At 38.6% G+C, this 13,227-nt stretch overlaps 1 protein-coding gene across 2 annotated transcripts in view; it reads left to right on the forward strand.

Moving 5' to 3' along the window:
• Positions 1-477: 477 nt before the first annotated feature.
• Positions 478-13,227, forward strand: part of CBS (cystathionine beta-synthase) — a 44,957-nt gene continuing 32,207 nt past the window's right edge. Inside the window, exons 1-2 of one of the 2 annotated variants that reach the window (XM_074213889.1) lie at positions 478-633; positions 12,814-13,034. In XM_074213889.1, the coding sequence (XP_074069990.1) occupies positions 12,826-13,034 (209 nt within the window). In that variant the 5' untranslated portion in view covers positions 478-633; positions 12,814-12,825. The remainder of the gene's footprint in view (positions 634-12,813; positions 13,035-13,227) is intronic. The other variant, XM_074213890.1, reaches the window with a different exon arrangement.

Consider the following 13,227-nt stretch of genomic DNA (forward strand, 5'->3'; position numbering starts at 1 on the left):
TGATGACTTATTCCTGTTTTCTGCCTCTTCTGGCCTTCATCAACGCGGACTCACCCTCATTCTCTACCATCATGCTTCCGTGGCACAGTCTTCCAGGTGTCCCTCCTTGACAGCACCCTGATTTTTGCAAAAAAATAATAATAAAAATGAAAAAATTAATTCATGAGTAAAAGACTTTGGTGGAGTAAATTCACGCCTGCAAATGCTTTCTGGTGGTTCGGGCTGGGGCCGGCGAGATGGAGGAGGCAGGTGGGGGCGGGCAGGGGGAGGCTCGCGGGCCCGAGGCGGGTGGGAATCTCCTCAGGGAGGAGCCCGGGGCCGGGCCAGGGACGCGGCCACGTGCCAGGCCGCAAACAGCACTGGCATCGCGGAGCCCCAGAGCGGGCACTGTCCGAGCCGTGATTGGCCGATCGCGCCCCTCTACGCCCCCGGCTCTGGGCAAATCGCCTTCCTCTCTTTATCCTCCTGGGACAATCGGAGCTGGGAGGAGTTTGGGTCCCTCACTTCCTCCCGAGAGTCGCGACTGGAGCGGGACCGGGGCGGCGTGCCACCGCTTTCGCCCTTTTTCTCCTTGCAGGTGGTTTTCGGGGAACCTTCGGCGCCCGCGAGCACTTTGTCCGGACTGAAGCCCAAGTAAGCATAAGCTGCTACTAGACCTTTCTCCTCCTTCCTCTACGCTGATTCTGAGAAAGTCTCGGAACTTTCCAGCTCCAGGATGCATGCGTGCCTAGGTGGCCGAGGGGCGGGTGGGTCGGGCGCCCCGCATTGCATCATCTTAGCCTCGGGGGGTGCAGGTAAGGGGCAGCCGGGCGCGCCTCTAGCTGGCCTCCACTCTGCCCCTTCAGATCTGATTTTCGCCGTTTGCTCTGTTTTTTGCTGTGGGGCCAGATATGTCCTGGGGAGGATGTTGGCGACTTTGGGAAAGAGTTGGCTTGCAAGTTGCAGCTTCTCTCCCCTCAGCCCCCCCCCCCCCCCCCCCCCCGGGAGCTGCCCGGGCTGAGGGCTGGACCCGGGCCCGGCTCCCTGGAGGGGCAACCGGATCATCTCCAAAGAGAATTGCAAATGTCACCCGGAATGTCCCGGAGACCCCCGGGGGGTGTAAGGAAGTTACAGAGTTTGCATCCGGGACTGGATGGATTTGGCTGCGGGTGGATAGTTTCCAGAACTGCTTTTTTCCTTTGCCTTTATTTATCCAGACTTCTAGGTAAGGGAAGCGGGAATAATCCGAAATGAACGGGAGAACAAAACCTATAAGCATTTTAAGAAGGAAAAATGAGGACATGTAAGAAATGAGGGAGAATAGTGTTTGAAATTACTCAATAAGAAGCATTTTTTTTATTAATTAAAGCAATTTTAAGGAAAAAATATATTCGTTGATTCAGAGTTTGTATTCAAATGAGCCTGTAAAGTTAACTGTGAAAATTTTGAGAAGCTATTAAGCAGTAATTTATTTCTAAAATTGTGATTGGTTTGTAAATGAGTTGTGGCAGGCGAATAGGGTAAAAATATTGTATTTTAGTAGAATCTATGCGGTTGGAAGGGGTCAACATATGGAAGTTGTACACATACGCCATCCTTCTTGGGCAAGTTCTGAGAAAGGTAGCCTGAAGCTGGAGGCTCTCAGCAGATCTGCAGCCAAGGTTCCCACTTGCTGAGGAGCCCTTTTGCTTTTGTCTTAAGGAGGGTAAAAGTGAGACTGGAAAAGTTGAATTTTCTTTTCTCTAGGGAAATTATGGCCACTGGGTGTCACCTACTCTTTATAATGCAGATGATGTTTTAAAAAGGTTTCCTCCAACCCAAAATTTCTCTTTTTTAATTAACTACAATTCTGTAGTTAGATGGATTATTGTTCTTTTTTGTTTATTTGTTCATTTTAAAGTGAAAAGAAAGACTCCAATAATTGTTACTTGAAAACCTGGAGACTTGTGCTCCACTTTCTTTTTTCTGAACTTCTTTTTAAAAAATGTTTTCCTGAACTTCTTGTTTGTTTTTCACTTGTATTTTCAAATGTTTCATTGACTTTTTTCTTTCTCTTTCTTTTCCTTTGTTAACCATAATTTTCTTAGGCTAAAAGTGAAATAGCAAAGTTAGTTTTATAAATGAAATTTTATTCTCTAGGATCTTACCAATAACCCATGGGTGGATGGCGTCCTTACAGATACCAACCCAAAAATAAATGAATAATCAATATTTATAAAATTCAAACAAAGAACCATAAAATTTTGAGGGTCAACCAGTCAGTTTACACATTTGTGCCTAAAGGTGTCATTGATTACTTTATGATTTTGTAATCCATCTCTAAGGTCTGTTCTATGTCAGAACTGTCAAAGATCCGATTAGCAAGGAGTACTGTCTCCTTTTTTTGACTTGATATTTTATGTTGTATTAGATAAAATATAGACCTACCACCCGTTGGGGTTCGTCCCTTAGTAAAATGTCATAACTATAAGAATTTATTCAGTCTCCTCTAGAGAACGAGAGCAGTAGCCTGCCTTGCAAGACTGGTTTCTTTAATTGCTCTTTAACACAGCTGTGGAGAGGCAATTAGGGAAACTAAGATTATTTACAGAGCCGTAGCTTGTCTTCAGATTTATAACAGTAGGCAGAGAGACATTGTGGAGAGCAGAGACCAACATTTCAAACTTGGAAACCTCAACTAGGGACTGATAGAACAATTTTTAATCAGAAATACTAATTCCATATTAAAGAATATCAGACTTAGAAACGTGTCTTCCTTTTTATTTTTTTCTTTGATGCACTTACTCCCTTCAAATAAATACAATCAAGCAAAACATATGGCATGCCTTTTATTAGGATCCTTTTTGCATTTATTCCATGACTTTTGTCTTAAGGGATGGGAAGTTTAATCTATCTTGGATCTTTTGGAGTCATGATTGGTCATTGCATTGTTAGAATTTTTAAGTTAGAATTTTTTTCCTTATAGTGTAATAGTCTTTATTTAAATTGTTCCCCTCTTTCTGCTAATTTCACTTTGAATCTTTTCATGTAAATTTTTAGATTCCTCTGCATCCATCCCTTTGGTCATTTCTTAAGGCACAATGATATTCTATTGCTTTCCTATACCATAATTGTTCAGCTATTCCCAATTAATTAGCACCCATCTTGTATAGGGCGGCTAGGTGGCACAGTGGATATAGCACCAGCCCTGGAGTCAGGAGGACCTGAGTTCAAACCTCAGGACCTCAGACACTTAATAATTACCTAGCTATGTAGCCTTGGGCAAGCCACTTAACCCCATTGACTTGCAAAAAAAAAAAAAACCTTAAAAAAAACCAAATACCATATAAACATGTATACCTATATACATACATACATAATCACTTTATATGTATTTGCACATATGCTGACTTTCCCCTCTATCTGATCCATTTGTGGATACAAAGAGTAGGCATAATTTAGTGACTTTTGGAGTATCATTCCAGATTCTAGGATAACTACCAATTCACAGGTCTACTAACAGTCTTTTTATATCCTACCCAATAATAATTTTTTTTTGTCATTGTTGACATTCTGGTGGGTATGAGGTGTTTTTACTTTGGTTTTCCATAGTTACTGTGATTAGGAACATTTTTCATATAGTTATTGATAGTTTTTTTGTTACTATCCTTTGACTTTTTAGCTATTGGCTCTTGTTCTTATATTTGAATTAATTTTGATTATCAGATTTTTATCAAAGAAGTTTGCTACAAAGACCTGTTTCCCTTCTAATTTTAATTGCATTGAATTTGTGCAAAAAATCTTAAATTTTATAAAATCAGAACTGTCTTTTTATTTTCTATGATCTCCATAGCCAATTGGACAAAAACTCTTTTCCCATTCATAGTTGTGGAAGGTATATCTTTCCCTACTTTTCTAATTTGTTTATGATGTATTCATTTGGAGCTTATGGCAGTAATATGGTGCAAGATCCTGGTGCAATGTCTACCAGACTGCTTTATAATCCCAGTTTTTGTTAAATAGAAAATCCTTACCCTGATAGCTGGAGACTTAGGCTTATCAAATAGTATCCTATGTTTGTTTCTGGATCTTGTGTAACTCTGTTTAAGTGTTAGAGGAACTGTTTAAAAGGGATGATATCAAATGGTGGTTTGGGTTGAAATGAGTACTTTTCTTTCTTTTTAAAACCTTTTCCTTTAAAAAACCTAAAAAAACCCCCTCAATTAGGAATTTTTGCCCATTTTTTAATCTTAACATGTTGATTAAGGAACCTAATACACTTCTGTTCTTCCTTCCCAAGAAATATTAGATTCATCTGTTTGTTTGGGCAGATTTTATATGTTTAAGGATTGGGAAAAAGAGATCCCATCTTGTAGAAATGAGGTAACTTTGTGTAACTGGAAATACATTAAATATTAAAGCTACTAAATATACAATTTGTCATCAATGACATAAATAGCAAAAGAAAGATATTAAATAACTTTATCTTTCATAGTATTTTCCTAATATAGTGCTTTTTCACAGATGCTTAATTTGAAGTATTAATAAAATCATACTACTTCTGCATAAATATTCTGTATAGTTTGGCCCTTAATTATCATTCTTACAAAAAAACCTGTGGCTCTTTTGTTTGTCTTTTTTTTTCCCTCTAACACAACTATAAATATGTTGGGGTTTTTCTATTGTTAGGAAGAAGAGGTCTGTTCTTCAGTAATATTACCTATTCAGTAAATGTAAATGTTTCCAGGGCTCTAAGGCCTTCCATATTTAGTCCCACTAATTCAGCCCTTCAAACCTATTTTTTTTTTGCTTGTTCTCCAATAGGGGCCTTATCCATCTTCCAGCCTGCCCTCTTAACTTCCTTCATTACTTTTACTCTCTTCTTTGCTGTTAAAAAATCTTTTTTTTTTATTTTGGCAAGGTAATGGGTTAAGTGACTTGCCCTAGGTCACAAAGTTAGATAATTATTAAGTGTCTGAGGTCCCATATGAACTCAGGTCCTCCTGACACCAGGGCGGGTGCTCTATCCACTATGCCTCCTAGCTGCCCCCTACTGTTGAACTCTCAACCAGCAATCAGGTTCATCTTAAATGCTACCAGATGCTGTTGATATAAATAAAAAATGTTTATCAGTAAATAAATTCAGAAAATAATATAAAATAAGAGCATAGTGATGGGGAGAACTGAGAGAATCAGGAAGAGCATATTGAAGTTGAAATTAGTTTTTGAAAGGGTTGAGGATTTCCAAGAGGCAGGTAAGATATAAGGGAGCATGTTCTCATTTGGGAGTTAGGGGTCCAAGCTTGTGCAGAGTCACTGAAGAAAGGTAGAATATTACATATCCTGACATAAGGAAGCTTAGAGTAGTTCAGAGGGTAATGTGCTGTCAGTTTAGAAAGATACCCTGAGGCCAGATTGTGAAGGGCTTTAAAAACCAAACAGGAATTTTTATTTTATCCTAAAGACAATAGGGAGTCTGTGAAGCTTTTTTAACCAGGGAGTCATTTGATCAGACTTTGGTAATATAAATTTGGCAAAAATGTGGAGAATGGATATGAGGGGGAAGGCACTGGGAGCAGGGACACCATCCAGGAGGCTATTATCAAAAGAGAGATGGGAAAAAAAGTCAAGATGATCATAGTCTGGATAGAGAAAAGACAATGGATTTGAGAGGTTAAAATTATTAAGACTTGGCAAATAATTGGATGTGGGAAGTGATGGGGTAAAGAGTCATGGATGATTCTGAAGCTGTGAATTGAGGTGACTAAAAGGATAGTGGGAACTTGATAGAGATAAGGAAGTTAGAAGTTGGGGTAGATTTGTTTAATGGGCAGGAAATGAATAATTTGTTAGGCCTATGTGACATCCAGGAGGAGACATTCAGAGGGAATTTGGAGATTCAAGACATGAGATATCAGGAGAAAGATGAAGACTAGATCTATAATACTCTATGAGATCAACAAAAAATATAGAGAGGAGTCAGGAAGACCTGAATTCAAATCCAGCCTCAGACACTTATCTAGCTATGTGACCTTGGTCAAGTCACTTAACCCTATTGCCTAGCCCCCAAAAAACTAACTAAAAAAAATAGAGAGAAGAGGAAAAGAACCTTGGAGAACCCAGGGTGGCTTTCACAAGGAGAGGCCAGCTGATGACATTATGAAGGAGCTTGAGCAGAATCCTTCCTATTAGGTAGAAAAGAACCATAATAGAGAATGTTGCAGAAACCCCAGCATGAGACAATATTCAGAAGGAAGGGACAGTCAGCTAATTCACAAATATTTACAAAGGTTCTATTATGGGACAAAGCACTCCTTTGATGCTTTGTTTTGATATGGACATGACCCTGGGTTCTCAGAGGAGAAAGCATAAACTTAGATGGACTCTACTGTTTGACTCTGTAAGAAGCTGTCTTCTGAGGACCAATCTAGTCTGACCTTAGTGACAATATTTTTTAGCCAAGGCAACCTATGGACCAAATAAAAATAATGATGATCCTTGGTCTTCTGTAGTCCTCTTGTGCTTTTTCAGAAATGACTGATTGATGAGAAGGGAAACAGATGGTACTAAGACTCATATAATTTTTAGACTGTTTATAAACTTTAATTTGATTATTGATACTAACTTGAGGCAGCAGGCATATTGTTGAAAGAGCCAAATCTGGGCAGCTAGGTGGTGGGGTGGATAGAGCACCCACCCTGGAATCAGGAGGACCTGCCTGAGTTCAAATCCGGCCTCAGACACTTAATAATTACCTAGCTGTATGACCTTGGGGAAAGTCACTTTACCCCATTGCCTTGCAAAAAAAAAAAAAGGAGCCAAATCATTCATTCATTCATTAGCCTTCTTAACATTCTCTCTAAAATGGAAACCAGAAGAAATTGCACTTAAATGAAAGAATAGCTCCCAAGTCTTCCTTGGAAAGGCATAAAAAGGAGCTGGTAGGGAGGGTCTTATCAAATCTCTAGAGATATTTAAATAAGAAACATTATTTAATGGGATAGTTGATCATCATATATTGTAATACTAATAAGTATTTATATCAACAATAACAACAAAATAAAACAAAAAAGACCATGAAAATAATTGTGGCTTATTCACCAAATTGGTGAGGATGAGATAGAAAAATTCTACCAAGAATTTAATAAAAGCTTCTAAATTAACTAACATATACACTCTATACTTGGTAATTTCATTACAAACATGGTGAGAGGGAGAAATATATTGTAAAGCTATATAGGTCAGAAAAAAACAAATATCAATGTGTTTCCAAGAGACCTATGGTGAAGCATGTTGTCTAACCACCCAGCAGAAATGATAGACTCAAAGTACAAAAGGAGACATTTTTGGACATAGCCACTAGGTGCCTTGCTCCCCCCATCACATAATATTTTTCTCATCCCAATGCCTTTACTCAAACTTTCTTTCATCTTTATGGCTTTTTTTTTTAAAGTTTTTAAGAGGCAATGGGGTTAAGTGGCTTGCCTAAGGCCACACAGCTAGGTAATTATTAAAGTGTCTGAGGTCGGATTTGAACTCGGGTACTCCTGACTCCAAGGGCCGGTGCTCTATCCACTGCACTACCTAGCCTCCCCTATGGCTCTTTCTTAATTTCCAATTTTTAGAATCTTTAACTTTCTTAAATCTCAACTCAGAAATGCAAATCCCTCTTTCAGACTTTTTCCCAATGTGCTCTTTCCCCATTGGTTTTGTATTTATTTAACTCTTATATGCACTTGTTATTCCCCTAATAAGCTTAGTGTAGGCAGGGACTCTTTAATCTTATTTTTTGTGTGCCTAACTCTTAGCACCATTCCTGTAAGATGATAGGTGTCAGATAAATGTTTAATTAACTGTTGATAAATTGACTTTATCTTACTCATTTTTACTTGGCAGCACTTTACTTGTTTAGGGGACCAAAGACAAGTTACATAACTTCTTCTTTTTTTGTAAGGCAAGGGGTTAAGTGGCTTGCCCAAGGCCATGCAGCTAGGTAATTATTAAGTGTCTGAGGTTGGATTTGAATTTAGGTACTCCTGATTCCAGGGCAGGTGCTCTATCCACTGAGCCACCTAGCTTCCCTAAGTTTCATAACTTCTTAAAACCTCAGTTTTCTCATCTATAAAATAAGAGAATGGTATTTATTTAACTTAACCTTTCCATGTCATAATGATGAAAGTGTTTTGTATTTATTTAACTCTTATAAAAGTACAACACAAATGATGTTCCCCTGATTAAAGTAATTTCTCTAACCATCTACATAATCCAGAGGATTCTTAAGCACCATCTGCCCCTTTTCTACAGCATGTCATCCAATGACTAACAGAGACTTTTTTCTCTCATATCAGTTTATATATAATAATAATAATAAATCATTACAAAGTAATGATAATTAATAGTCATCATCTGATTCATAATTTCCATAAGCTAACTAGATATATGACAAAATTTAGCTGATTTCCCCATCTTTGTTCACTTTAGTTTCATGTCTTTATCTTCTACATGCATATCCAAGTCTGTGACATGGTTTCACTTGTTCTTAACTGAGAAAAGTTTGTAGAAAGGATTTGTATGAATCTTTGAAAGCCTCACTAGGTTTTACTTTCCTTATGTGGGTAACAGTGGCTACTGGTGAGTGTCTGAGGTGACATAAACCAGACCAGCAGGGGAATGAGATCAGAATGTAATGGACAAATGTTTAGCAAAATAAATAAAACACAATGCAGTTTAGTTTATGTTAATTTGTGTTTTTCTAAGCAAATAAATGGCCTCCAGGGATCTATTTCAGTTTTAGTTTGACACCACCAACATAAGGTGCTACCCAGATGGCTCATTCACTGTTGGTAAGCTTGCAGAAAAAGCCAGTTATGAATTGACTAACAAGGGAGTGTATTCTATAATTTGACCACCAAGTGACATTGCCTCAAGTGACCAGTCGAGAGTAATCAGAGCCCATCTGTTAGATTTCTCCAAGGCTTTGCTGTCACCCCTCACTGGAAGACAGGTCTTCCTACAAGGTCCTAGACTTCTCCTCTCCCCCCCCCCCCCCCCCCCCCCCGCCTCCACTATTCAGAAGTCGGTGATTAGCCCCACTGTCACTGTTTTAATATTGATTTTGGAGTATGAGAGAAAAAACAAAATGAAAAATTGCTCTTGTGACCAGCAGGTATTACTGTTGAGGTCAAAGTTGACCAGCAGTTATTTGTCTTCTTCATTCTTCTGGAAAAATGCAGAACTGGATAACCTGAGGGCCATCCCTCAGGTCAAGTCAACACAATTTTATTTAGCACTTCCTATTTATCAAGACTATAATCAACACAAATATAGATATGGGGAAAGACAATACAGACTCCTCCATTGGGGCATGCTGGAGAAATGGGTGAGTCAAAAGTAGAGAAACTCAAGGGGAATGATGGAGAGAGCACGGCTGGTCTAAGTACTCCCTAAAATGAGAACTCACCCATTGGAGGAAAGGACCAAAGGAGTGAAGGATCTTCTTGTGTAAGAAGGCCATGGGGAGGGGGTAACGAGATGGCACAGTGGATAGGGCACTGGCCGTGGAGTCAGGAGGACCTGAGTTCAAATGTGGCTTCAGACACTTAATAACTGCCTGACTGTGTGACCTTGGGCAAGTCACTTAACCACATTACCTTGCAAGAAAAAAACTAAAGTTCAGTTAGTGTCCTCTATCATAATTGTGGCAACAATTAGTCCACTTTATAGCTTTAACTTCCATAATGACTCTTTTTTTTGCTAGTTTATGGAATTTATTATTAGATAAAAAGTTATTAATATTACAGCTCTGACCCCTCCCTTCTTTCAGAAGAACTCTAATCTCAGGATAGGAGTTTTGTTCTCTAATTTATTTACATTCTATTTATTTCCAGATAACCCCTAGCTTCCTCTCCCTTCCTGTGACAAAGACTGAATATACAGGCATGACTATTGATTTTTATCTGAAACAAAATCAGTAAAAAACTTAGAAAAAAAGATTGAATCTGCTTATCAGAAAGGCTTAGGAAGAGGAAAGGAGCAAAAGTATACCTTTTCAAGCTCCTTCTGGCCTTGACTGAGTAACTTAAAATCATCAAGATTATGTCCGAATTATTTTTTTTTGCAAGGCAATGGGCTTAAGTGACTTGCCCGAGCTAGGTAATTATTAAACTGAGTTCTTTATTCTAATATTCCTGCAAAGAGTCAGAGGTCCACTGTGTTCTCTTTCCTTTTTCTTTGCAAGGCAATGGGGTTAAGTGACTTGCCCAAGGTCACACAGGTAATAATTAAGTGTCTGAGGCCAGATTTGAACTCAGGTCCTCCTGACTCCAGGGCCGGTGTTCTATACACCAGCCACCTAGCTGCCCCTTCTCTTTCCTTTTTTTTGTAGCTCAGCTCTTCTCTCTATGATCACCTAATATCCCCATGGCTAAATTCCAGGTGTGACCTGTAACTACTTTGCTGTTGCTAATTGTTCTCTGATCCAGTGTATAATCCCTTTTTCCAAATTTAGGTATGAGTCCAATCTGTTCCCTGGTTCAAAGGTCATAGTCTAAATTTCTCTCACAGCTAGAAGGAAACATATGTTCCTCTAAATTATAAATTCTAGAATACTAGTCAGTTATCAAACTCCTACTTGCACTCTTACATATTAAAATTGCATAAATCTCCATTGGTTTTCTTAGTGCTTCTACTCGACTTCACATTTGGGAAGTCTGTTCTCTGTTGAATTTTCACTGACCACCTGATTTATTAAAAACATAGTAAAGTGAAGAATTCTATTGGAGTCGGCACAGAGCAAGGTGATAAAGAAATTTCTTTGCTTGATAGACTTCTCCAATAAATGTGCCTTCTGTTGAATTAATCATGGGTAAGATTAAGGGAAGAGACTGTGTATGCTGTCAGAATTGGTGAAACCAGAGAAGAAGGCAAAAGAGGAGGTTGGGATCAGGATCCCCAATATCCCAGTCTGATGTTCCATGGAAGCTTTCTTTTTTTTGGAGGGGGGGAGGGTTGTAAGGCAATGAGGTTAATTGACTTGTCTAAGGTCACACAGCTAAGCAAGTATTACTTGTTTAAAGCTGGATTTGAACTCAAGTCCTTCTGACTCCAGGGCCGGTGCGCTATCCACTGTGCCACCTAGCTGCCCCCTCCACAGAAGCTTTCATTAGGTTCTTCTCCACAATACAGCCATGCTAGCGTCATTCACAACTGCAGTGCCTTCCTTGGACCCTTCTCCAAGGTCTTCATTGCTTCTGCTACTTTCTAGTATTAGCAGTTATTCTAACCATCAATCACTAAGACCACCGGCAATGTGGAAATAACAGACCAGCAGAGCAGTCTCCAAATCTCTTGAAGGGCAAAGGAAAAAGAAACTCTAGTTTGACTACCTGTATAAAACTTTTCTCATGTCTCATTTGCCTCTTTTCCTCTTACAGCTTAAATAATAACTAGTATTTATAAAATACTTTAAAAGTTTACAAAGTAACATACATCTATATTAAACACTTAATATCAGTATGAGAAGGTAGACCTAGATGGTTGAGCTCTTAGGTCCTTTTAAACTCTAAAATTTTACATACACACACACACACACACACACACACACACACACACACACACACACACACACATTTTGGTTTTTGGAGGGCAATGGGGTTAAATGACCCGCCCACGATCACACAGCTGGTTAATTATTAAGTGTCTGAAGCCAAATTTGAACTTAGACCCTCCTGACTCTATCCATTGCACCGCCTAGCTGCCCCAAAGTTCTAACATTTTACAACTAAGTGAGGAACATATAATAAGGGCTTTTGGAGATCAGTAAGGAGAAAATGCCTCATTTCTAAGTATGTCTCTATGAAGTATCTAGTTTATATCCAAACATCCCTGGCATCAGTTGCTCATTACTACACTTCAACTGGAAAGAATTGGTTGTGAAATACTTTTCAGTCTTCTGAAGGAAAAGAGCAGATGATCACTAACTTTTTAAAGGAAATATTTGGGCATATGCTGAAGGATGTCAAAGACAGAAAAAAAGATTCCATATATAGCAGCATATTCATAGCAGTATTTTTAGTGATAGCAAAGCACTGGAAACAAATTGTGTGCTCATTGAGGAATAGTTGAACAAATTTTTGAATTTTAATATAATGAAATGTTGTACTATAAAAAATGAGGAATAAGAAAAATCAGAGAAATGTGAGAAGATATATGAATTGAAGAAGAAATAATAAAACATGGCTGGGAACAGCTAGGTGGCCCAATGGATAGAGCACTGGCCCTGGAGAGGAGTTCAAATTTGACTTCAGACACTTAATACTTACTTAACTGTGTGACCTTGGGCAAGTCACCTAACCCCATTACCCTGCAAAAACTAAAACAACAACTTGGATATTGACAAGAAGGTCAACAAAAAGAACAATATGACCAATCCCAAAATTTAGATTATGACCAATCTTTCCTGTGAAGAGATAAGGAGAGATGATAAAGAATATTTCATAGGTAGTTTTGCTTAACTATTTTTCTTTGTTAGAAGGGAAGACTGGGGTTGGAAAGGAAGAAGGTGGGAAGAAGTATATCTAAAACATAGTATAAAATTTAAAAAATGGTATTAATAAAACTTTAAAGAGTACAAATAGGGGCGGCTAGGGGGCACAGTAGATAGAGCACTAGCCTTGGAGTCAGGAGTACCTGAGTTCAAATCCAGTCTCAGACATTTAATAATTACCTAGTTGTGAGGCATTGGGTAAGCCACTTAACCCCATTTGCCTTGCAAAAACCTTAAAAAAAAAGTGCAAATAATTTTTAAAATTAGGACTAATCTTAAATGGAATATTTCCTGCTTCTTTTTGCCCTTAGCTTATTTATAGCATGCCTCGTGATCCTTCTCAGATTGATAGGGAAACCAAGGTTTGCCCTCATCTCTCTAGCAACAACCTGGAGAATGGAAACCTAGAATCAGCTAACTGTGACAACAAAGTTGAGAAGGAGCGAAAGTGGATCCGGCCAGATAACCCCAGCAAGTGTACTTGGCAGCTAGGCAAACCTATCTCGGAATCTCCTCATCAACATGTCTCCTTGTAAGTATTTTCATTTTTAAAATTCTCCATTTTAATGAATTCAGCAGCAATTGAATTCTCTTCAAGTATCAAAAGCTATGAGCCTTAAGTGAAGTCGATAAGCATTTATTAAGACACTTAAAATGTATTGACCATGGTCCCAAATATTAGGAGTGCAGGTACAACAATAAAAGAAAGACAGCCTTTGAGGATC

This window comes from Macrotis lagotis, chromosome 1 (genome assembly GCF_037893015.1).
Source record: "Macrotis lagotis isolate mMagLag1 chromosome 1, bilby.v1.9.chrom.fasta, whole genome shotgun sequence".
Classification (NCBI taxonomy): Eukaryota; Metazoa; Chordata; class Mammalia; order Peramelemorphia; family Peramelidae; genus Macrotis; species Macrotis lagotis.